This window comes from Erpetoichthys calabaricus, chromosome 12 (assembly GCF_900747795.2).
Source record: "Erpetoichthys calabaricus chromosome 12, fErpCal1.3, whole genome shotgun sequence".
In the NCBI taxonomy this organism is placed as follows: Eukaryota; Metazoa; Chordata; class Cladistia; order Polypteriformes; family Polypteridae; genus Erpetoichthys; species Erpetoichthys calabaricus.
This window is the reverse complement of record NC_041405.2, coordinates 84,427,801-84,453,030: the sequence shown is the minus strand read 5'-3', so window position 1 is coordinate 84,453,030 and position 25,230 is coordinate 84,427,801. Positions and strand designations below refer to the sequence as shown.

The following is a 25,230-nucleotide window of genomic DNA, read 5'->3' as shown; positions in this document are numbered from 1 at the left end:
TGAACATTTAGAATGCTAAGATAAATACTTAATATAATTTCATGGTGAAATGCATTAAAGCATGCATTAATCATATGGGGGCATGGCGGTGTGCCTGCCTTGCATTTGCATGTTTTTCTGGTGGGTTTACTCGGCGTGCTTCAGTTTCCTTTCAAAGCCATATAGGATGTGGGGTTTTGTTGTGCTATATTGACCCTGCTAGTGTATGTTTTGCTTGTAGTCATCCTGCGATGTGCTGGCGACTCGTTCAGAGATGGGCGCAACTCTGAATGGATGGCATAATTAAACATGTATAACGAAGATATTTTTAAAGTTCTGAACACTCCGTGGGCAAAGTTTATAACTAGATTTAATTTCACAAAGACGTTTATTGTGTGGTGATTGGTTATGTGGTGAAAGAAAAAAGAAGGCTAGGAACTGGGGTTTTGGTACGTCAGATAGAGACAGCATGCATGCAATAAAGATAGCCCGCTCAGAAGAACATGCATTGAATTCTGTGTTCGTGTCTCCAACCAGCAGATCACAAACCCAACATTTACACAATACTTAAGTTAAACCTGTGCGATAGCTATTCATAATCCAGTTTTTTTGGAGCCTCGTCACACCTGCCATAAAATTCTCTACACTGAACATACACCTGGGGACCCCTTACTGCGAGGAGCAGCACTACCGCCTCACTACCGTGCATGTGTAATACCTGCTTTAATGCATTTCATCATGAAAATGATATCAAGTATTTATCTTAGCATTCTAAATTTTCAGAAAGCAGGAATATCATGAAGTGAATGGATTCTGTGCAATGATCTCTGTCTCCTCTTAGTGCAGAGGAAGTCAGTTTAAGAAGCGTAGTGATTAACCACTGGGTCGGGGAACGTAACACAAAGCATTTAATGTGCTGCATTAATTTATGACGGGGTAAATTAAGTAATTGATTAAACATTGATTTTAGGAAGAAGTTTAGTTTACGACATTCTACTTTAATTATGAAGTAAACTATGAGAATAAAGTGGAAATGTCGACTTTAATCTCAACATAAACGGCGAGAATAATGTGGAAATGTCGACTTTAATCTCGACATAAATGGCGAGAATAAAGTGGAAATGTTGACTTTGTTCTCGACATATAGTTTGTTTTTTTCTTCCCAGTATAGCTTAGCTTGAAGCAAGGTCCATATTAATGCAGTTTACCAACTGAACCATCATTTAGGCAAAGATGTCATCACCAAGATGCACTTGTTTTATTTTATTTTAATTTGGTGAATACTGTGTAATGCACCTGGGCTTGAAGTCTTGAAGTAATAGTGCAACTATCAGTAATAATACTATTGTTTATTTTATTGTTATTATTTATTAGTTTAAATATTATGCAGTTTATGATGATAAAGTTGTTTAAAAAGTCACTTTAACGTGTCAGTGGACAGAGATTGTTAACATTAATAGAAAGTGTAGTTGGTTTACAAAAAATATTTACTATTTATTCCTTTTCTAAGACATATTCGGTGCAATACAATTTTTGACAAGCACTTCTGGATATTTTACTAAGTCTAAATGCCTCTTTGTATGGTTGAAAATATCTTGTCAAAATTATAGTTTGTTTTTGTAAAATTTGTTCAATAAAAAGGTTCTATATTTTGACTGCATCTGTCATGCAATGTGATACCTTCTCCATTAGTGCCACCCCCTTGAAAACTATCACTTTATGGGGCAATGCAAAACTGTATTAATACTTGTGTGCACTAGAGGTGGGCGGTATCACCAAAATTCTATATCACGGTATTTTTCTAAATTCTGCCGGTTTCACGGTATTAAGACGGTATTTTTTTCCCCATGCATGAGTGGATGTTAACCACATTTTCCACTGCAATTACTGCAGTAGACTGGCTAAGAATAACCTATTAGACTGTTATGAGAATTGTACATCGTACAAAAACACATTTTATGTGCACACAAGTATTAATACAGGTTTGCATGGCCCCATAAAGTGATAGTTTTCAAGGGGGTGGCACTAAAGAGAAGGAATCACACTGCATGACAGATGCAGTCAAAATGTAGAACCTTTTAATTGAACAAATTTTGCAAAAGCTTAAACTATGATTTTGACAACATATTTTCAACCATCCAAAGAGGCATTTAGACTTAGTAAAATATCCAGAGGTGTTTGCCAAAAGTTGGATTGCACTGAACACGTCTTAGAAAAGGAATAAATAGTAAATATTTTTTGAAAACCAACTACACTTTCTGTTAATGTTAACAATCTCTGTCCACTGACATGTTAAAGTGACTTTTTAAACAATTTTATCATCATTAAACTGCATAATATTTAAACTAATAAATAATAACAATAAAATACATAATAGTATTACTGATAGTTACACCATTACCTCAAGGCTTCAAGCCCAGGTGCATTACACAGTATTCACCAAATTAAAATAAAATAAAACAAGTGCAACTTGGTGATGACATCTTACCAACTGTACCATCATTTAGGCAAACTGCATTAATATGGACCTTGCTTCAAGCTAAGCTATATACATAAATATTAGAACTGCAACTTGCATTTATAATGCTGTTTGTGGTATAGCCCTATGGAAGCGCATTAGGGCCACTGTGAAGAAAAAAAAATATAGACACGGAAGAAAAAAACAAACTATATGTCGAGAATAAATTTGACATGTTGACTATGTCAAGATTAAAGTCGACATTTCCACTTTATTCTCATAGTTTATTTTATAATTAAAGTAGAATGTTGTAAACTAAACTTCATCCTAAAATCAATGTTTAATTTACTAGATTTTCTCAAACCCCATCATAAGTTAATGCAGCACATCAAATACTTTGTGTTAAGTGTTCCCCGACCCAGTCGTTAATCACTACGCTTCTTAAACTGACTTCTTCCGCACTAAGAGCAGGCGCCTGCAGCAATCACCGCACAGAATCCATTCACTTCATGATATTCCTGCTCTTTACCAAAACCCCAGTTCCTATCTTTCCTTTTTCTTTCTCCACATTACCAATCACCACACGATAAACGTCTTTGTGAAATTAAAGCTAGTTATTAACTTAGCCGACGGAGTGTTCAGAACTTTAAAAATATCTTCGTTATACATGTTTAATTATGCCATCCATTCAGAGTTGCGCCCATCTCTGAATGAGTCGCCAGCACATCGCAGGATGAATACGAGCAAAACATACACTAGCAAGTACAACTTGGCTTGCAGTATTATCCAGTAGTATAGAAACAGTATTTACACATCTGACCTTTTAAAACTAAAGTATCGCCAGGCGACGGATGTGACTCCTTTTTTTCGGCAAAAGTTCTTCTGTTCATCATGTTCAACTTTACTTTTGGTTCAGTTTCGGAATGCTCTCTGTCCATTTTCACCGCACGGCATACCTATGCTACCGCCCACTATTTGGTGGTGTAGCAGTGAAAAAGAGCCCTAGTGCAACAAATCTGTGTTTAGCGGTGTAGCAGTGAAAAAGGTTCCCACTTGAACAGTTTCCCGCTGTGCCATGTTCCGAACGTCGTTTAGGCAATTTAAACTGGTGTTGCGGTATAAGAAAAATCCATATCATAAAAAAAATTAAAAAAAACGGTTTTCGGTATGAACCGGTATACCTCCCAGCACTAGTGTGCACATTAAAATGTTTTTTTTGTACAATGTACAATACTCTTGACAGTGGAATAGGTTATTCTTAGCCAGTAATTGCAGTGGAAAATGTGGTTAACATACACTCGTGCATGGGGAAAAAAATACCGTTGAATACCGTGAAACCGGGATAATTTAGAAAAATACCGTGATATAGAATTTTGGTCATACCGCCCACCCCTATATAAAGGCCACAATTACCTGTTCCTACATGCACCAGTCCACCTTGTCCTGTACAAAAGCTTATCAAAAAAAAAAAAAAAAAAAAAAGCAGCCGAGTGCTATGGGGCTCTCCAACAGATTCAAAGGTATTCACTGAAGAGGTCACTACGTTATTACTATTATAAGCATAAAAGAAATGGTGCAAAGAGATACAGGTAAACAGTAAGAAGCAAACTAATGTGACATGCAAAAAGCACCGATCCCAGAATCAACAAGACAAATTTAAGGATTATTCACTTGGTCCTGAAGAATATTATTTGAAAGTCCTGCACCTACAAAATAAATTAGCAATGGAAATATTTACAGTAGTTGTCTGAGAGCCATTAAGTACAACGGTGACAAGGTTCACCGAAATTGGAGAAAGTGACATAATCAAACCCAGTACCAACATATGAAGACACATTATACTTGATTGTAAACAAGCTGAAAATATCAGCAGAATTACCTTTATGAAGCGGTATTGGTTTAATTAGATTCTGATGACTTTGGCTACCAGGTGCAGAAGGGGGACCCTTGCCCACAACATGGTTGGTGATAATTGGTGGAGTTTGGGGTCGTCGTAGCAAGGGTGACATGCTCCTCCGTCTCTTTAGCGCACTTGCTGAATTTGGGTCTCCGGCTCCTCGTTTGAGTTTATTCTGAGGCCCTGCTACAAATTCATCTGCTTCATCAACCATCATACCCTGTAAAAAGGAAATGGTTTTAAATGTATCAGTTTATATGTGCAATGAGACTTAGCCTCTGTTATACACAAAATGCCCACACATCTCACAAAATGAATCACAATGTATTTGTTAAACTTTCCTATAAATTGCAGTATTTTTTTAAATTTCAGAAAGGATTAAAAATTAAAAATACCTAGACTGACCATCCTTGTTAGGATCATGGTAATAAACTAACCAAAACAGATTTTTCTATCTTGCCATCCCAACAAGTCACCGTCATAAATGCAAAATTGAATTAAAAAATGTTTTTTGTAACAAATATGAAACAAGCACTATCTACGAGTGTGTTTAATTTAATATAACCAAAGGAAAGCACTCAACAACAGTGAGAAAGTCAAATTCAGCTGTAAAGTAACATTACACTATAACCCTTAAAAAAAAAATTCATAAAGAATATTCTATCAGAGTTTCAATCTGCCCTTGGAAATGCTAATTAAAGATCCTCTCTACCCAAACAACACAACTTTTACAATTCAGAAGGAATCCTTCGGAGATAATGAGTTGTTATTTGTATTTTTAAACAAGAAGACCTCCTTCCATCACTATCCCTGAATATAATTAAAAGCTGGAACTCAATGCAAAAAGTGAGGTTTTTTTTTTTTTTTTTAATATCTTAATATTTTTTAACTGGATAAAGGAGTTATTATAGCTTGTCTACACAGAAAATTATTTTCTATGCTTTGTACTTTGTTCCGTATTTTGAAACCAATTCTGACAAATCTATCATTTTAACTCAAGGTCATGGGAAGCCAGGGTGCAATGTATGTAAAAGAATCAAATGCGCAGCAGTAATATTAAATTTAATTTAACCGCAAAACACAATGGCCAACAGAAATTGCTGAGAGGTTTCCCATAACCACCACTGCAAATCACACTAAAATCACCCCTTCCAACAAAAAGGTAATCAGACAAGGTCTTGTATCTTTAAACATCATATTTTCAAAGATAAAGCAGCTATGTTCACTTTACCAGGCTGAACTGATTTAAATCAGATTTTTTGCCTTCAATTCTGATGTTTTCACAGCTACATGGAGACAGAAATCCTATCTTTTCAAATCAGACTTTACTCTTTTTTATATGTGGTCCTTTGGTACTTTTGTGCACAAGTCATCTGCATCACCAACAACTATTTGTGCATGCATGCCATTTCAGAGGACAGGCACATTTACATTACAGTTAGATACAGGTCACTCGTACTTATGAATGTGAACTGTCAAGGTAGGCAAGTCTGATCTGAGCAAGAAGTTGGAATTGAGCAATGAGCCTTGTAATGAGAACATAGTTTTAGACACTCATACTTAAACACTGCTGCCTTACAGCTTCACAGGTCCAGGTTCCTGGACCAGTTGCATCTTATCAGTGGCCACTTTAGTGTTCCTATTCATAAAGTCAGATTATAATAAAAGATTAAAATCCAACATTATGTAAATGAGCATGTATTACCTACATTAAACAAGAACTTGTCTGTATTTTATATATTCTATGCACAAATATGAACATCCAGAAAGGTCTTCAGTCCCCAGCTTTACATTTTCACTGGGATTTCCTGGAAATAATTTGGATTTACTACAGGTAATCCCTGCACTATGTCACACTCAGAAGTCCTGCTACGTTGTCAGCCCAAATGTGTGGTACGTGTAACCATTGGCTAACCAATCTCTCATTCTTCCTAGGGCACGAAGCGGAAGCGGAAGCAGAAGCAGACAATGGCCGACAGTGAGATGAATCGCACTGCCGTGGTTGTAGAAGAACTCCAGGCACTCGACGAACAGATTCACAAACTCCTGTCCAGACGAAGATACCTTAGAGATCTGAAGGCTCGGCTGCTGGATAAACCATCCTCGCCATCTGTAATCGGCGTAACATCAACCCCGTGTTGTGCACTCAAGTGAAGTCCACCCCCGCGCCTCGTAGGAGCGACACCAATGATGACCTTGGCGTATTTCAGCTATGCAGGCGTGGGTTCAAGGCCAGAACACCTCCATCGGCACAGGCGAGCATCTTGACTCAGAACTGGTTCGACCCTCTCCGCGTCCCCAGTTCGCCTTCAGCCCCTGGTGATGTAATAGTGGTAGGTGATTCTATTGTTAGAAACCTCAATATCGCATGCCCTAATTGAAAATTGTTTGTTTCTTGTTTTCCCGGTGCTCGTGTCTGAGATGTGATTAGACGTGTGCCGGCAATCTACGAGAAGCACAAGAAGAGGGCAGTTGGAGCAATTGTTTTGCATGCCGGCGTAAATGATATAAGGCACCGACAATCGGAAATCCTCAAGGCTGACTTCACAGCATTAATTAAAGACACAAAGGAGATAATTGTTTAATAAAATCTTCCGTAAAAGTGCACAACATTAATACTGTAATAACCAATCTCAATGGATGTAGAAAATCTAGGCAATACGGCATAAACACCAATAATTTAAATAAAATTACTACTTTAGATGAACAATGTATTAAAACTATAAAAACAGACTATAGATTAAACAAAAAATACACAGAGCGGCGCTAATAAAAGTAACTTAGTTCCTGTTCCAAATATCAATAACGCACATAGTTTTCATCTCTGCCCCTCCAAAACATTAAATATGGCACTATTAAATGTTAGAGTTTTAACTAACAAGACGTTTTTATCAACGATCTTATTAGTGATAGAAAAATAGATTTTATTGCACTAAGTGAAACGTGGCTTAGCTCAAATGGCGCGGCTGTTTTAATTGAATCTGCGCCTCTGGATTACAGTTTTATTTGTGTGGATCGCCAAGGAAAGAGAGGCGGCGGCTTGGCAAATATTTACTCAAGCCGGTTAAAATGTAAAGATGTCAGTTTTGGTAAATTCAAGTCCTTTGAGTATCTTGCCGTTGTTATCCAAGGAGATTCTCACGTTCTAGTATTATCCGTGTATAGACCTCCTAAATTCAACACGTCTTTTTTTGAGGAATTCTCTGACTTAATGTCAATTTTAATTACGAACTATGACACACTCTTAATAGTCGGCGACTTTAATTTTCATATAGATTATCAATGTGACCAAAAAGTAAAAGAATTAATGAACCTCCTGGACTCTTGATTTGAGACAGCTCGTTAATCAGCCTACATATAAAGCAGGTCATACGTTAGACTTAGTGATTACTAAAGGACTAAAAGTTGATATAAAGCAGGTCATTGATATTGATCTATCAGACCATTTTCTTCTACTTTTTAATATAGAAATAATGATAGAAAACACTCATGAGAAGCATATTGTTAAAAAACGCTTCTTTGACTCATCAGCAGCTTTAAAACTTACAAACAGTCTAAGCAATCAGTCCATTTATAGTGCCAAATATAATAGCGAGGATAATGTAAATAGTAAGGTGGAAAGATTTAACACTAAAGTGAGAGCTGCTGTTGACATAGTTGCACCTGAAAAGACGGTTAAAAAATCTTCTAGCATTGTTATACCATGGAAGACCCAAAGAGTGTCTGATTTAAAGAGAACATGCCGTAGAGCTGAGCGTAAATAGGAGGAAGACTAAACTAACTATCCACTATGAAATATTAAAAGTTAAAATAACCGAATACAATAACACAGTCCGTCTTGAGAGGCGCTGTTATTTCTCTAAGATTATAAATAATAATGGTAGTAATCCCAGAGTCTTATTCTCGACGATTGATCATCTGTTAAACCCAGGTAACTCAAAGGAATGCCTCCTAAGTACTTCCAGTAAAACCTGTGAGGCTATTGCTGTATTTTTCAATCAAAAAATTAATGATATTAGAAATAACATAGTATATCTCCCCAACACTAAGGATCTTCCTAAACCCCAGCATTCCATTATAAACAAATTAAACTCTTTCATTAGGATATTTACCTGATTTACATAAAATAATTTCTCAACTGAAACCCTCCACCTGCGTCCTTGACCCAATACCAACAAATTCTTTCAAAGAAGTATCAGGCGTGCTAATTGATAATGTTCTTGACATAGTAAATTCGTCATTAGATACGGGGGTCTTCCCAGACTGTCTTAAGACTGCTGTAGTTAAACCCCTACTTAAGAAAAATAATCTCGACCCCTCTGCTCTTGAAAATTTTAGATCCATCTCTAACCTGCCTTTCTTAAGTAAAATTCTAGAGAAGGCAGTCATTATGCACTTAAATGACCACCTCAATAAACATGCTATTCTTGATAAATTTCAGTCAGGTTTTAGAACAAATCACAGCACAGAAACTGCACTTGTTAAAGTAGTAAAGGACTTGCGGGTAAATGCAGACAGAGGCCTTTTATCTGTTCTCATCCTCTTAGATCTGAGTGCTGAATTTGACACCATTGATCATAATATTATTAGAAATCGCCTTAGTCAATGGGTGGGCCTCTCTGGCAGTGTCTTAAATTGGTTTGAATCCTCCCTGGCAGGGAGAAAATTATTTGTTAGTTGTGGTAATTACAACTCAAAGACACATGATATCCTATATGGTGTTCCATAAGGCTCTATCCTGGGTCCGCTGCTCTTCTCAATCTACATGCTTCCGTTAGGTCAGATTATCTCAGGGCACACCGTGAGCTACCACAGCTATGCTGATGACACACAGCTGTATTTATCAATAGCTCCTGATGAGCCCGATTCTCTTGATTCACTAACACAATGTCTAACTTGTATCTCAGAATGGATGAATAGTAACTTTTTCAAGTTAAATAAAGAGAAAACTGATATCTTAGTGATTGGCAATAATGGATACAATGAGGCTATTAGAAATAAACTGGATACATTAGGATTAAAAGTCAAGACGGAGGTAAAAAGCTTAGGGGTAACTGTTGACTGTAATCTAAATTTTAAATTGCATATTAATCAGATCACTAGGACAGCATTTTTTCACTTAAGAAACATAGCAAAAGTTAGACCTCTTATATCATTGAAAGATGCTGAGAAATTAGTTCACGCTTTTGTTTTCAGTCGACTAGATTACTGTAACACACTCCTCTCAGGACTACCCAAAAAAGGCATAAATCGTTTGCAACTAGTGCAGAATGCAGCTGCTAGAATCCTAACCAGGAAAAGAAAACCCGAGCACATTTTTCCAGCTTTGATGTCACTACACTGGTTACCTGTGTCATTCAGGATTGACTTTAAAATTCTGCTTATGGTTTATAAAGCCTTAAATAATCTCGCCCCATCTTATATATCGGAATGTCTGACACCTTATATTCCAAATCATAACCTCAGATCCTCAAATGAGTGTCTCCTTAGAATTCCAAGAGCAAAACTTAAAAGAAGTGGTGAAGCAGCCTTCTGCTGTTATGCACCTAAAATCTGGAATAGCCTGCCAATAAGAATTCGCCAGGCTAATACAGTGGAGCACTTTAAAAAAACTGCTGAAAACACTTTATTTTAACATGGTCTTCTCATAACTTCACTGTAATTTAAATCCTGATACTCTGTATATCCAATTCATTATAATAACTATTCATGGTGGCTCTAAAATCTGTACTAACCCCTACTCTCTCTTCTGTTTTCTTTTCCGGTGTCCTTTTGGTGGTGGCTTACGTCACCACCATCTACTCAAAGCACCGTGATGTTCCAACAATGATGGATGGATTAAAAGCCACAAGTCTCTATGACCATCAGCATCAAGTGACTCCGTGAGAACCCTAACTACAAAGAGAACTACAGTGGAACCTCTAGATACGAGTTTAATTCGTTCCAGCACTGAGCTTGTATAGCGAATTTCTCGTATCTAGAACAAACTTCCCCATTGAAAAAAATGGAAATCCAGTTAATCCGTTCCGCACCCCAAATATATTAACATAAAAATCAATTTTCCTAACAAATAACACTGATAAATTATATATACTGTAGTCTACCTTTAATAAATAACACTGGTAAATAATATAACTGATTATTAAAAGAATCAAAACAGGTGTCCAAAGTGCAGTAGAGCATTCAATAAATCTTTAAATAAATAATCCTTAAAACAGTTGTGAAGTGGAGGTTTAAAATACACAAGAATAACAATCCTTTAACACGAGGTTAAAACGTCAAAAGGATGCAGTCTTTAAAAAACAGATGACAATCCCCGGTGCTTCTTCTCTGTTAGCGTCTCACCTGCGGGCTCTGCAACAGGCGAGACACTCTTAATGCAGCTGACCTTCTCTACACCGTCCTGCTTCAGCTGTTTGGCTCGCCTGTTCAGCTCACTGTTCAGCTACACGCGAGCCTGCACTCACTCGCTCGCTCGCTCGCTCTCCCGCACCGACTTCCTGCCTGCCAGCCTGCCTGCGCTCTCTCTCCACTCTTTTCTTTTACTTCTTCTCCCCCTTAACCGGCTCGCGCTTCTCTATATATGCGGGGAGGACATGGCAGCTGCAGCCCATCAGCCACAGGAACAATCATGGATGTGGGCAGTTTCCGACCTGTGCACTTAAGTGAGAAACGCAGACACCGCAGATCGCGGCTCGCAACTGCTACCACGCCCCCTCGCTAAGCCGCGAGCTATACCCACAGCCTGGCTCGTGGCTCGTTACGCGAGCCAATGCTCGCATTTAGATCTGAATTTTTCGCTCATACTTTCCTCGTATTTTGAATTTCTCGTATACAGAGGTGATCGTATCTTGAGGTTCCACTGTATTTCATTTATGTTAGGTAGAATGCCCAGAGGGGACTGGGCAGTCTCGTGGCCTGGAACCCCTGCAGATTTAATTTTTTTCTCCAGCCATCTGGAGTTTTTTTTCTGTCCACCCTGGCCATCGGACCTTACTCCTTTTCTATGTTAACTAATGTTGTCTTATTTTAATTTCTTATTTTGTCTTTTATTTTTCTTTTCTTCATTATGTAAAGCACTTTGAGCTACTTTTTGTATGAAAATGTGCTACATAAATAAATAAATATTGTTGTTGTTGTGTATACTAGTGTGTGTTCTGGCCTTGTACTCAACTGACCCAATCGGATGACCCAAATAGGAAATATTAGTTAAACTTGACAAACTTGTGTACATAAGGAATTATATAGGGGAAACAAACTAATTTTACCAACATCACAGATAACATAGAATATGTCCAGTAATATATAAAAACTACATTAGAACATTTAGTACTGCAGATGTATTAAGACTAAAGAGTCTAAGCAAGAAACTCCTGCTTTCTCAGAAAACCGTTATCAGTTTATACAGTATTAAGGTTGGTTTGGAAATCTTCATTTTTAGCACAGAAAGATTTTAAACTTGTCTTTAGCATTTCTTACAGACCATCATTATCATTCAACTTTATTTATCAAGCATTCCTGAACACAATTCAACAGAACAATTTCCTTCATGATAATTTCTATAAATCCTTGACTCCAGGCAATATGCTATTGACTGAATCTGCTGCTCTAAAGCAAGAGAATCTACTTTTCCCTTTTGGTGTATAAGATTATTATTTTTCAGGTACAAGTTAGTTGGCTTCTTTTATCATATCACAGTCATAATGGGTATGATGCAGATTCGAGCCCATGATACACATTAGTCAAATGGTTCTCCGGAGTACAACTACTGTAGATAGTTTTACATTTCTTCTTTAACTGTCTAGGACCTAGATTAAATCATGCATAACAAGGGTTTAAAGTGATTAATAAAGTCAGTCAAAGAGCCTACCTTTTTGTCCTGTTTGAAGGGATTCCCAAAGGTATGTAACCTTTTAGGTTGGTCAGGATCAATTTCTCGAAGCGGTGATGGCATTAATTTTAAGTATTCCTGGTAGTTGCCCATTTGAGCCACAGGAATGCTATGTAGGTAGTCTGCAATCAGACAGAAATGTTAAACAGAAAGTGAATAACGTTAAGCCAAATCAACTCCAAAATAGACAAAATACTTGATTGAAACTTATTTATATGCTTGTGAAGAATTATCTTCAATACTTGATTGAAACTTATTTATATGCTTGTGAAGAATTATCTTCAGACCTGGATGAACCTCCCATCTGTTTATAATTGGTGCCTATCCATATAGTGAATTAAGAAAGTATTCAGACCCATTCACTTTCTGCACACTATTATGTTGTAGGTTTAATTTTAAATTGATCTATTTGTCATGTATGCCCATCAATCTACACTCAATAACCCAAAATGACAAAAGTGAAAACATTTTCTCAGAAATGTTTGACAATTTATTAAAAATCAAAAACTGAAATCTCTCATTCACACAAGTATACAGATCCTTAAATCTGTACACTGTAGAAACACTGTTTGCAGCAATTACAGCTTCAAGGTGTCTTGGCCAAGCTCTACACACTTGGATTTGGGCAGCTTATCCTATCTTTCAGACAGATCCTCTCAAGCTCCGTTAAGACTGGATGGAATGCAGCTATGAATTGCCATTTTCTGGTGTCTTCATTGATGTTTACCGGGTCTAAATCTGGGCTTTGGCTGGGCCACTTAAGAGTAGTTAGAGACTTGTCCCAAAACCACTCCAGCATTGTCTTGGCTGTATACTTAGGTCATTATCGTGCTATAAGATGAATCATCACCCTCAATATGACCTCTTTGTATTTAGCTGGATTCAACCTTTTCTCAATTCTAACTAATCTCCATGTATCCAAAACCAAGAAGTTCCATCATAACAGCATGATGCCGCCAGCTCCATGCTTTAGAGGTATTAGGCAGGTGATGAGCAGTGTCTAGTCTTTACCAGACAGACTGCTTGGACTTCTGCCTGAAGAGTTACATTTTTGTCTTGCCAGATGAAAGAATGTTCTCCCTCGTGCTCCGAGTCCAAGGAGGCAGTCAATTGCTTTCTACTCAAAAGTGACTTCCATCTAGTCCCTCTACTTATAAATGCCAGATTGCTGCTGAGATTGTCATCCTTCTGAAGCTCTGTCAGAGTGACCATTGGGTAATTGGTCATTTCCCTGACCAAGACCCTTTTGTACCTGGTTACTCACTTTGGCTGGATGTTCAACTCTAGGAAATGTCCTGGTGGATCCAAACTTCTGCCATTTCATAATTACTTTGGTCAGTGAGCTCTTGGAGCACTCAAAACTAAAATTGTTTTATAACTTTGCCTTGATTTATGTAACTTTGCCCTGAACTATGTCAGGTCAACACAGTTTTACTGCAGAGGTCTACAGACAGTTCTTTGGACTTCATGGCTTGGTTTTTGTCCTAAAATGTAATTAAAAGACCTTATATACAAAGGTCTGTGCCTTTCTAAACTATTTCCAATCAATTCACTTTGCCAAAGGTGAACTCCAGTCAAGTCCTAGACACGTCAACCGTAATTAAAGCAAGAGGATGCACCCAACCACAATCTGAACTACAGTTTTTGATTTTAGTGAATATTCAAAAATTTCTAAAAAAACATGTTTTCACTTTGTAATTAAGGGTTATTGAGTGTAGATTGATGAGCAAAAAATGTCACATTTGTCCCTTTAAATTAACGCTACATCACAATAAACTGTGTAGAAATTGGCATTCATTGTGAGGAAAATTGCCTTAAAGGGTGAAGAAGGAAAATGGGCACATAACATGAAATACCTTCAGATTAGAAAATACTTCCTTACAGATAAGTAAACATGCATTTTTATACACAGGGTTGCAAATAAATATCTCAAGGATATCAACCACTTTTTCATGCAGATAGGACCAAGATAGATGTGACACAAGAATGTATCGTACTCAGACTATAATATTTCAAAATGCTTCTAAGGAGGTTGCAAATCAAATAGTGGGAAATGTGTGAGGGTGCTGTTGATTCTCTGACGGGTTCACAACATTTTATGCACTTACAGTAGAACCTCTGGTCACAAACGTCTCTGAATACGTACAAATCGGGTTATGATCAAAACATCTGTCAAAATTTTGCATCTGTTCACGACCACATGCTCTGGTGGCAAACAAAAACACTGGCAGCCAGTTTCCCTATGCATGTTTGTATGCGCCAATGATTTGCCATTCTCTGTTTCCCATTTTCTTTTGTTTGCGTATACAGGGCCTAACAAAGCAGCCGATGTTGAAAAAGGAGTTATAATGTTAACCAAGCAGAGGTCTCAAGTGCTGGAAGAGGTAGAAAAACTGTTGCTAGTGTGGTTGAATGAAAAGCAACATGCAGGGGATAGCGCAAGCGAGACGATCATATGCGTGAAAGCCAGGAAGATTCATGGCAATTTGCTGAAAAAAAAATCCTTCGAGCAGCGCAAGTGAGGAATTTAAAGCCAGTAGAGGAAGGTGTGAAAAGTTTTGCAAGAGAAGTGGCATTTAATTTTTTTCCCTGTACTTAAAACTCATAAAAAAAGTTTACAGCGAGCGTTTTGTAAGGGTCTTGCGCGAACTCTTACAATGTTACTTTTCTCTGTTGTTCAAGGTTTTCTCAGTGTTATTCAATGTTTTTACATTTTTAGTTTACTATTACACCGTGCATTCTATGGTATAACTATTTTTGTGCTAATATATATATATATATATATATATATATTTGCAGCTGGAGATCCACGAAGGGAGAAAAAACGAATCACGTATCATAAAATAGTTTTTTTTTTTTTAATTTATTCCTGAGCTTTCAACCCCTATCAGGGGTCTTCATCAGAGGATAATGCTTAGACTTACAAGAATCAAAGGCAATATATAGCAATCAATCATCAACAGACACTTGGACATAAATCCAGCATATGCCAACTTAAGAAGGACATGTACACAATAATTAAACTATACAACCCCAACCCCCCCGATCATACTGACTTAGTCACCAACACCCATCCCCCCCCACCCCCACTGAATGTGTTGCTATATATTGCCTTTGATTCTTGTAAGTCTAAGCATTATCCTCTGATGAAGACCCCTGATAGGGGTTGAAAGCTCAGGAATAAAAAAACTATTTTATGATATGTGATTCGTTTTTTCTCCCTTCGTGGATCTCCAGCTGCAAATATGCAAACCGTATCACAGACCTTCTCTTCCATTCATATATATATATATATTTACATAAAGAATAGATTAATTGTATTTACATTCAATCTTATGAGGAAATTATGTTCAGGTCGCAACCAAATCGAGTCGCATCCAAAGTTTTGTAACGAATTACGGTCGTGACCAGGGGTACCACTGTATACTGATGCACCTAACATTTCCTGGTGCCTCCCTCCAAGTCATAACTAACAGTTACTCTCAAGTGTATGCTTGGTTGGTTTGGTCAATTGTTTCTGCACAACTCAACTTTGGTAATGTTATTAGTCAAACCATTCAATGTAGAACCAGTGACGACTGAGCCCCCAGCTTTCATTGTGGGACCCAAATGTACATCAGTTACCGATACATAATTATGTCAAACTCATCCCATTTTTAAAGTAATCTGAAAACTGAATGACTGTGAACTGTAATGGGTACTACTAAGAGTATCTCATTAAATAGGTGCTTTAGGTATTACAATTTGCTAGATGGCTTTGCAGGCTATTTGATAAGGACTTTCTTTTTAACCTTTAAATGCTTATGCAGGTTTCCTTGGAGTAGCTACTGCTCATGTAAAATTTGCTGCTTCTTTTTAGTTAACTCAGTTGTTAAGACTGCCAACTTTTAATTGCTTCTTTCACACTCCAATGCTTTAACTGCTTGTTTTCTTAACTAGATGTTAACTTATAATGACATTCAAATAAAGAAACCAACAATTTACCATCAAACATGGTCCCATTTACACCTATATGAATTTACCATGAAGTATATGTTTAAATAAAACATTCATTAAGAAATAATGACAGAAAGAAGGAAGGAATTAGACCACTTGACCATGTCAAGAACACAAGGAAGGTCTACCACCTGTCAGTTCTCAGACAGCTAAGAAGTTAAAAAAAATGCAAGGTTCTGTCTATTCTAGTAAAATGGTCAACACCTGAAAGACATTAGCCAGCATTTATTCGGAATTTTAGCTGGTAACCCCATTACCAAAATAAAACTACATCAGTGCACACTCTTGTCATACTGGAAAGAAGACAGAAGAATTTCCACTTTAAACTTGCTATCAATCTTGTGCCCAGGATGACTAGTAGCACACTTCTTTGCCTATTTTGATATACACAACAAAAGGCACACGTGTTAGAGAGATGGGCTTTGACCAGGTCTTGTAAATGAACTCTGATCCAAGCAGCAAAACTACATCTTCCTTAAAAGTATTCATAATTGCAGACAACCAAATAGCTGCATCAACCAGGCGTGCTGCTTTCATCTAAGCTCTTGGTGCCATAGTCTAAACACAAACTTAACAGCGTCAGATCGGGTGTGAATTTATACTGGCGCTGTTAGATAGAGTCAGATCGGAAGGGGTGAGGGAGTGTGTGAAGGAGACTGACATAATAAAACTGAAAAAAAAAAAAAGCAAACTTTTAGAAATGCCATACATTTACAGCTGATCTGACACGGTTCATTTTTACATAATATTGCATTAGTGCGACTCTGTTTTCTGATTGGTACTATTCAGGTCATAAAATGATTTCTTCAAAATGTCACATATATTCGTCTCTTTCTTTTTTCCCCCGGTGCTGCGTTGACATTGTGTACCAGTAGAGCTTATTCAGTGCGGCAGGAGCATGCAGGTGGCCAGTTACTGTGTGATATAACACGCTTGACTTGGCGGCGATCCGCGCGCATGTACTGTACAAGGCATGCACGGTAAGCACTGAGAAAAGAAGAGTGTTCTTTGCTCAACTTGCAGAGGAGCTTCGTTGTCGCTTCTTACAAGAAAAGGCGATGGATAAAGCAAAAGGGTGGGGGGCATTGGACGTTATATCGTGATCGTGACTGAGAAAATTTTACAAGTCCTATAAATTTACACCGGCTGTTACAGACACAAATGAAATGTATGCTTTTATTGTATAATAGTAACAATAAGAGCAGCTCATTACCCAAAACAGTAAATTTGCAGGGGACCTTTGGATTATAAGTCGACAGCTCTAACCGCTGTACCACGGAAGCTGTCGTATTGTAGTTTCTCTTTTAACGGAAGTGTTTATTTGATATTTGGCCATCAGCCTTTACATATTATATAGTTCATTTATACATTTTGTCATTTATTACTAAAACATGAAAAACGTTTCTGTTTTAACAATTTGTTTACATAGATTGTTTGGACACAAAACGCACATCAAGTTATTTCCCCTTACAATTCTGAGTAGCTCACTCCCAGATAATCAATCAAGACAGGAACTGGGAGAACTTCTTGGCTGTTCTGAGGCGATGGGGGGGATAGTATAAGGCTGCTTGGGCTTATCGACACATTTAGAAAACAAAAGAGGCTGACGGAGAGGTGCGAAGGGATTTAAGTTGGGCCGGAATTATGAGTTTTTTCATTGGCTTTGGTAATTCTAGTGTTAAAGAGGGTGAATGGAACCTCAAAACCTAAGCTCTACAATATGTAAGAGAACTGCATTACATGAGCTGGATGATGCACAGCGAGAAAAACTTTTCCTCAGAAGCTTCAGAACACTAGGTGAAAAGGCCAAGACAAGCAGAGGAAGACAGAACACAATTAAGGGACTATAAGACAAGACAAACCATACGTTCTACATCACAATCAGAATAAAATACAACAACTGCAGTCTACAGTACACCACCTCAGATATTTCTGTGCCAAGATACATCAGAATTATCAATACCCTAAAGCTATCAAACCTTTTCATTTTAACCATTATCATGAAACATTGACTAGTAGATTTAAAATCTTTCCAACTCTTAACTCTGCAAAAGTAAAAGACTATTTCTCATTTAACTCAATCTCTCCCACACCCATAAATGTGAACTAGAGAAGGTACTAAATGAAGCCATAAGGAGAAACTGTAAACAGCCCGTTAATTTTGTGTTGATTGTTCCATTGTTTACCTCACTATGCAATTCAACATCCTAAAAAAAAAAAAAAAAGTTATTCTTCCCTAATCCTTGTGTTTACCATTAACTTTTACTTATCTATGTCTTAAAGCCTGATATAATTACTTTCATAAAAGCAGAGGCAAACTTAGCTAAAAAAGTAGAACCTATGCCAAGAGACTTAATAACTGGAATCGGAAACCACTATAAATATCTAATGCAATACCTTCATCCTGACCACGAATGAGCTTCTGAGTTGTTCTTAACAAGTTGGACTTCATCCTTGTTAGCTGATCCAGAAGATTCCTACGAGGAATATCAAAGGCATTCCTGTATGCTTGTGGCTTCAGTTCCTGCAGAATGAGACATACAATGAAGGAGTATGTTTACTTATGAAGATGGACTGAGATGATAAAGAAATGTACAGCAGTGTTTCTTAAATCATGACTTTACATTAGTATGGAAATGTAAAGAGTTTGTAAAAGGCCATCTACTCAATAAAACAACCTGCAGACAACAAATAGGAATATTTGGTTTTAATGAGAAGTTAAGCAAAAAAAGTCTGGTTTTGGGACTCAGTTCATTGGATGGATTAAAACAATGTATAAGGGTGTGGCAAGTAAAACTTCTTTAAATGGGCATCTCAGTAAATGGATAGCACAAGGGAAAGGAGTGTGACAAGGCTGAACACTCTCCCCTTTGTTATACATTATGTATACTGAACTGGTGGCACAGCATATCAGAAGCGGAGCGGTGGAAATGTGTCCTTATTTTTGATGGATGATAAACATTCGATTAAGATATGTGATGTTTCTGAGATTTTATGGGAGGCAACAAGTTCCATATTAAATCAGAATAAATCCGTTATGATGTACTTCAGTAAATGGAATGAGAGGAGAGATGCCCTTTGTGGACTCTCAGTTAACAAGAGTTGTATGAAATATTAGGAGTTAATTTTTACACAAAAGGAAGTGGCACAAGAAATTGGGAAGACAACATAAAAATGATATAATGTAGACTAAATTTGTAAAAAGGAAGAAATTTGACTTTTATGGGTAAGACTCTTAATGGTAAAATCAGAATTACTGACACAAACAAGCACATGTCCAAGTTCAGACTGTGCCCAAGTGGTGACATTCAGGCATGTGTTCTGGGATTGCAGATGGACACAAGAAGTACAAGAAAATGTGAAAAAATGATGGACAATGGTAACAGATTCACTTTTTTATCATATGGATTAATTCTGAAAGGGGAGGGACTAGCTTTAAATAGAAGAAATGCTAGGGAAGCCTTTTTGATATGGCTTGTTATAAGCCTTGCAAAGAAGTATATATGGGATGCAAGGTGTATTATGATAAGGTGGCGCCTGACCAGAGATGCACTGGGTAACAAAGAATTTAGAAAACGAAATACAAAGGAAAATAAAGAGAGATATTGAGAAATGGGGGTTTGCAGCTGCTAAGGAGAAATATACTAAACCAAAACATGTGAATACCACCAATTTTTGGTGCAATGTATTGGGATATAAGAGATTCAGGCAAGAGACTTAATTTGAATAAGATTAACTTTGTTATATGGTAAAATGGTATTGTTGTGGATTGTAATTTGTACTGTGTAAATAAAAATGTACTTGTACAAAAAAGTATAATATACATATATATATATATATATATATATATATATATATATATAGTCATCCCTTACCTATCGCAGGGGTTACGTTCCAGAGCCCCCCGCGATAGGTGAAAATCCGCGAAGTAGCGACCTATATTTATTTTATTATTTATACATATTTTAAGGCTTTATAAACCCTTCCCACACTCTTATAAACCTCTCTCACTCTCTTGTTAACCTTTCCCACACTCTTATAAACACTTCCTATGCTCTTAAACACTTTCTACATTCTTAAACACCGCAGACCAACACTGCACACTGCACGCAGCGATCAGACGTCGATGTGTCTGCACTCGCTTTGTGAAGGGGGGCAGCTGAACTCACACTGAGCAGAAATGGACTTTGTGCTGCTTCTGCCAAAATGCCTGCTTGTCGCTCTGCGCGTTCGGAAGGAGGAGGAGGAGTGGGGGTGTGTGAGGGCTGAACGCACGTTCGCTCAAACCCCCCTCCCCGGAGGCGCAGTACGCTCCTGCCACTTCGCATTGTCAAGGGGGTGGGGAGCTGAATGAACGCTAAGGAGAAGTGGACTTTGTGCTGGCTTTGTGCTACTTGTCGCTCTGCGTGTCAATAATTTAAAAGCCTGTACATCACCTATTTTCCTGTCTCACTGTCTTGTCTTGCGTGAAGTTAAAATGTTTTATAATAGTGAGATGTTACTCATATCCTTAGCCCGACATCCACATATCATATGTGTTAACAAAGTGTGTTTTATAAGTTTACATGTGTTTAACTCTTTTAGGGCGGATGTCGACTTTTGTCGACAGGAGAGGTTGAAGGCGAATGTCGACAAAAGTCGACATCCACGGATAGGGGGCGACAATCAGCTGTTAATGGCGACAAATCTCACTGTCACGTCACAGGCATTCCCTCTGTGCTTGGAGGAATGCTAGACTCGTTGACTCGGCAACTAAACCTTGCGTGTGCGTGAGTTGCGAAATGTAAACAATGGCAAGATGGCACCGACATGTGAAAAGGCAGCGAAGCAAGTGCAGAAAAGAAAACACTCGGCAGACGATGTTTTGCGCATTATCGCGGAGTCGGACTCTTTTGATTTTTCAGAATCGGATTTTATTGGCAGTGATCAGGAGATCGAGCAAGAGAGTGAGAAGCAGGCATCAGCTGATCAGACACCAGCCGATGCCGCGCCAGCGGATCTGCTGCCAGTTGAGTGCCTTCGCGCAGCTGATGCATCTACGGCAAGGTTCACATGGGATAAATACACAGACATTGATCCGTTGAGAGCCGATCTGGCTACCGGAGTTTACAAGACGGCATGGCTTGCTGTTGGACACGACAGATCACCAGCTGCTATACTTCAGGCTGCTCTTTCCTGATGCTGCTTTTCAGCTACTGTCAGACGAGACAAACAGGTAGGCAGAGATTTTTTTTGAATCGCTGGCTGCGTTTGCATCGCATTCTCGTTTTTCAAAGTGGAAACCCACAACGAAAGACGAGATGAAGCGCGCTGTGGCATTACAAATAGAGATGGGACAGAACTGGTGATATAAGTTCAGGGAGCATTGGTCCAAACGTGTTTTGTCCCCTGGTGGCTTAGGTACGTGCTGCTGCAAAGTTTTATTCACTTCTGTAATAAACAGAAGCAAATCCCATGGGGTGAGCCAGGCTATAATGCCACACATAAAGTTCATAAAGTTTCAGAAGATGAGAAGAGGTGACAATACGGTTTTCATGCAGGCAGAAAACTTGGTGGCAGTGGCATGGCACGATGGCAAATGGGTGACTTGTCTCTCTACAGTACACACTAACAATATATGTGAGAAAGTGCAGCAACAGACAATTGAAAAATAGGCACCAAAGCAACACATATTGTAAGGAGTGCAATGTGGCAATGACTGAAATTGGCTGCTTTGAGCGAGATCAGACTTTGCTGTGTAAAATGTATGTGATATGTATGTGAAATCATAGAGTATGCAGGCTCATACAACATGCAAGACAGTAACATTTGTCAAAAGTAAATATTTTTTGTTGATTAGATATGTTAAACAATTGCTTTGTGTTCTTTTTTAAAAAATGTTAGTTTTTGGAAAAATATTCAGCCCTGGGAGAAAAGAAACAAAAAAAAAATTAGCCCTAAAAGAGTTAAAGCATGTGGGATGGGTATTTTAAGGCTTAAACTATAAAAATGTTTATTTATATGGTCTTTCTATATCGCGGATATTCTCCTGTTGCTGATGGGTCTGGAACATAACTTCCGCGATAGGTGGGCAATCACTTGTATTTAAAAACCCGCGAAGAGTGAACCGCGAAGTAGCGAGGGATTACTGTACATCTTTTTTTTTTTTTTTTTTTTTTAAAGAATTACATTTATAATTTGTTCAACATTTTGTATTTCAATATATATGCGTTATATGACCCAGAGTCACAGAAAAGAGCACAGAGGATGACAGTATATATAATCATTCCATTGCCTATTTTCAAAACATAAAGAAATCCAGTTCTTTAGTCTCATTTTACCCATTATTTGGCATAGTTTAACTGTTCATTCATCTGTCATGAATGATCTAAAATAAATAATGAAACAGAACAGTTAAACTATGCCAAATGATGGGTAAAATACAATGCCTTCACAGTGCTTTTGACAAGTTAGTTAAAAAAAAATATATAATTAATTCTTGAAACAGAATTACAAAACAAATTTAACAATTAACTTGTAGTAAAATAATTGGCATTTATCTACAGAGGATACACAAAGAAATGCTTGTTTCTCTTTCTGTATCCCAAACACTTCTACATATTGTGTTCAAAGAGTGAATGAACATTTACAAGAAAGATAATACAGTATATTACTAAAGATAAACATTGTATAGATGTTACCTAATATGCTAGAACAGTTTTTTAAAACTCTATATATACTTACATTTAAATATTGAAGCACACAACTTGGGATGCGTTATAAGATAAAAATTGCAAACTGCTGACACCAAGTGCAGTTGAGTACACAAGGATAAAACAGAACACAAAATGAGCTGAGATAACGCAACACTGTAACAATCATTCAGGAGAGACTTTCAGTCATTAGGAAGCTCAAGTGACCAGTTAAACAAAAATCCAAACTCAATATGAAAATGCAATCACCAGTAATGCAGTTTACCCCAAAACTGATACACCAACTTTGAAGAGCTTGTAACATTTCAGTAACAGGAAGTGCATTAAATGAAGGGCACAGGCTTACACGCTGTGGGAAAGTTTCATTAAATCTTCTGATGTAAATTACAGCCTAGTGTGGTTATTTAACATTGATAAATTACAATTAATTCTTGGGTTCAGAATAAGCAAAAGACATGTAAATGCATAATATGAACAACTATACCTTGTTTAAAAGTGCTATCTGGAAGCCAGCAAACTCTTTGAAATTGATGTCATTGAGCCGAAGTGGCGCTTCTCCCGCAATGCTTTGAAGAAGTTGCTTGAAGTCTTTACGATGTGCCAATGAAAGTGTATTGGAATGGTTCTTCACTTTAATTCCGGTTTCCTGGGGAGGCTTTTTGCCCACAGACACTATAAGCCGGTCAGATTCAATCTTGGCCTAATTAAAAACAAACAAAAAAGGATTGGGGGAGGAAGAAAGAAAAAAAAAAGCTAAGTTTTTTGGAAAAGACCCTCAGCAATCAGTAATGCATACAGGTAAGCAGATAGTGAAGTCACTCCAAGCGTTTACAGTAAATCAACCCCCCCAAGAATAATGCTTATACCATTATCCATATTTCAATCTATTGAACTATTAGAAACGACAATTTTTTCCCATCACACAGTACAAAAAAAAATAAATTCAAACTTCTTTTAACCCAGTATTGAATGCTGCTCAGTCACTTTATACACACACTGTTAGGTCACCTTACTGTATTAACAGCACTGGCATGAGGATTAGATCTCCTTGTTTTCATACGTTTAATAGAAAAAACAGAAAGTGTGGCACAAGCACAAGTTAACAGGCATAACAGAATGGCATTTAAAATGTCAACTCAACATCAAGTTAATCTGTAATACAATGGTTCCCAAATTCGGTTCTACCCACTCAGTCTGCAGCTTTTTATTCCAACCAACTTCTGTTTTTAATTGGACTACTAACCTAATTAAGTGAGCTGTTATTTCCCAGTTTCTGTATCTGGGGTTAATTTATAACTTAAATATAAATTATAACATAAATAACTAAATATAATAAGCAGTTATATGGAAATAATACAGGTTTTTGGTTTTTTTTTATCTTCTTTCAACCAATATTTTCATCCAGATTTTCATTCTACTTTTCTAGGTGTTCTGGTAATTTAATCCATTATTTACTAATTAGTGGGTCTAACAATGAAGTAGTTACAGCCTTTCATCATTCAGTGTTGTTTGCCTGGGTGTCTACTCTCTGCTTAAATCCTAATGATAACAATAAAAAATAATGAAGGGAGCAAACTACACAGGAAAAGGGTAAAATAACAGGAGATAAACTAAACATACATTTAAAGCCAAAGCAAAATTAGAAAAATTTGCTAATTATATGATATTTAGTACCAACAAGGGGGCTCCGCCCCCTGCTCGCTTCGCTTGCCTACCCCCCGTGTTGGGTAAAATACATTGATGAATGTATGAGATATATTGGAGTGTAACAAAGGAAGTATATTCATTAATCCTAATGAATGTCCACTAATAGTGGACTCATTACAGAATGCGTTGTCAGCTAATTGGCGGAATTGTTTATCGGCCGTCTGTCGTTCCTTTCTTTGCCGTTTATCTATTCACTCTGCTGTTTGAGAGGCATGTTGTAGGCGCCTACGTTCATTAATTGTATTCAGGCGGGCTCGCTTCTGTATGTATCTCCGTCAGTTGTGGTCGTTCGTTTTGAACCCGTGCCTGCTTTGCTTCCGTAGTTTCAGATGCGCGTTGTAGGCGTCCATGTACATTGTATTTGTCCATATGGGCTCATTTTTGTAGCTCCGTTAGTCGAGCTGTTTGGTTTTGGAGCCGAGACAGTTTTGCTTCCGCGGTTTCAGACGCGCGTTGTAGGCGCCCACGTCTATTGTTTTTATCCATGCGGGCTCGCATCTTTGTGGACCTGTGGGGCCTCCGTAGGTGTGTTAGAAGCGCATGGGCCATGCTGTGTAGTGTGGCCGTTTAGTTCAGAAGCGCGTTGTAGGCACATGCGCATTTCCTACTA

The 25,230-nt window shown here is 37.7% G+C and overlaps 1 protein-coding gene across 1 annotated transcript in view; it reads right to left on the bottom strand.

Moving 5' to 3' along the window:
- ints6l (integrator complex subunit 6 like) overlaps positions 1-25,230 on the bottom strand; it is a 102,337-nt gene that overhangs the window by 20,431 nt on the left and 56,676 nt on the right. Inside the window, 4 exon segments of the mRNA XM_051935172.1 lie at positions 4,317-4,554; positions 12,205-12,347; positions 18,619-18,745; positions 23,398-23,613. Coding sequence (XP_051791132.1) covers positions 4,317-4,554; positions 12,205-12,347; positions 18,619-18,745; positions 23,398-23,613 — 724 coding nt within the window.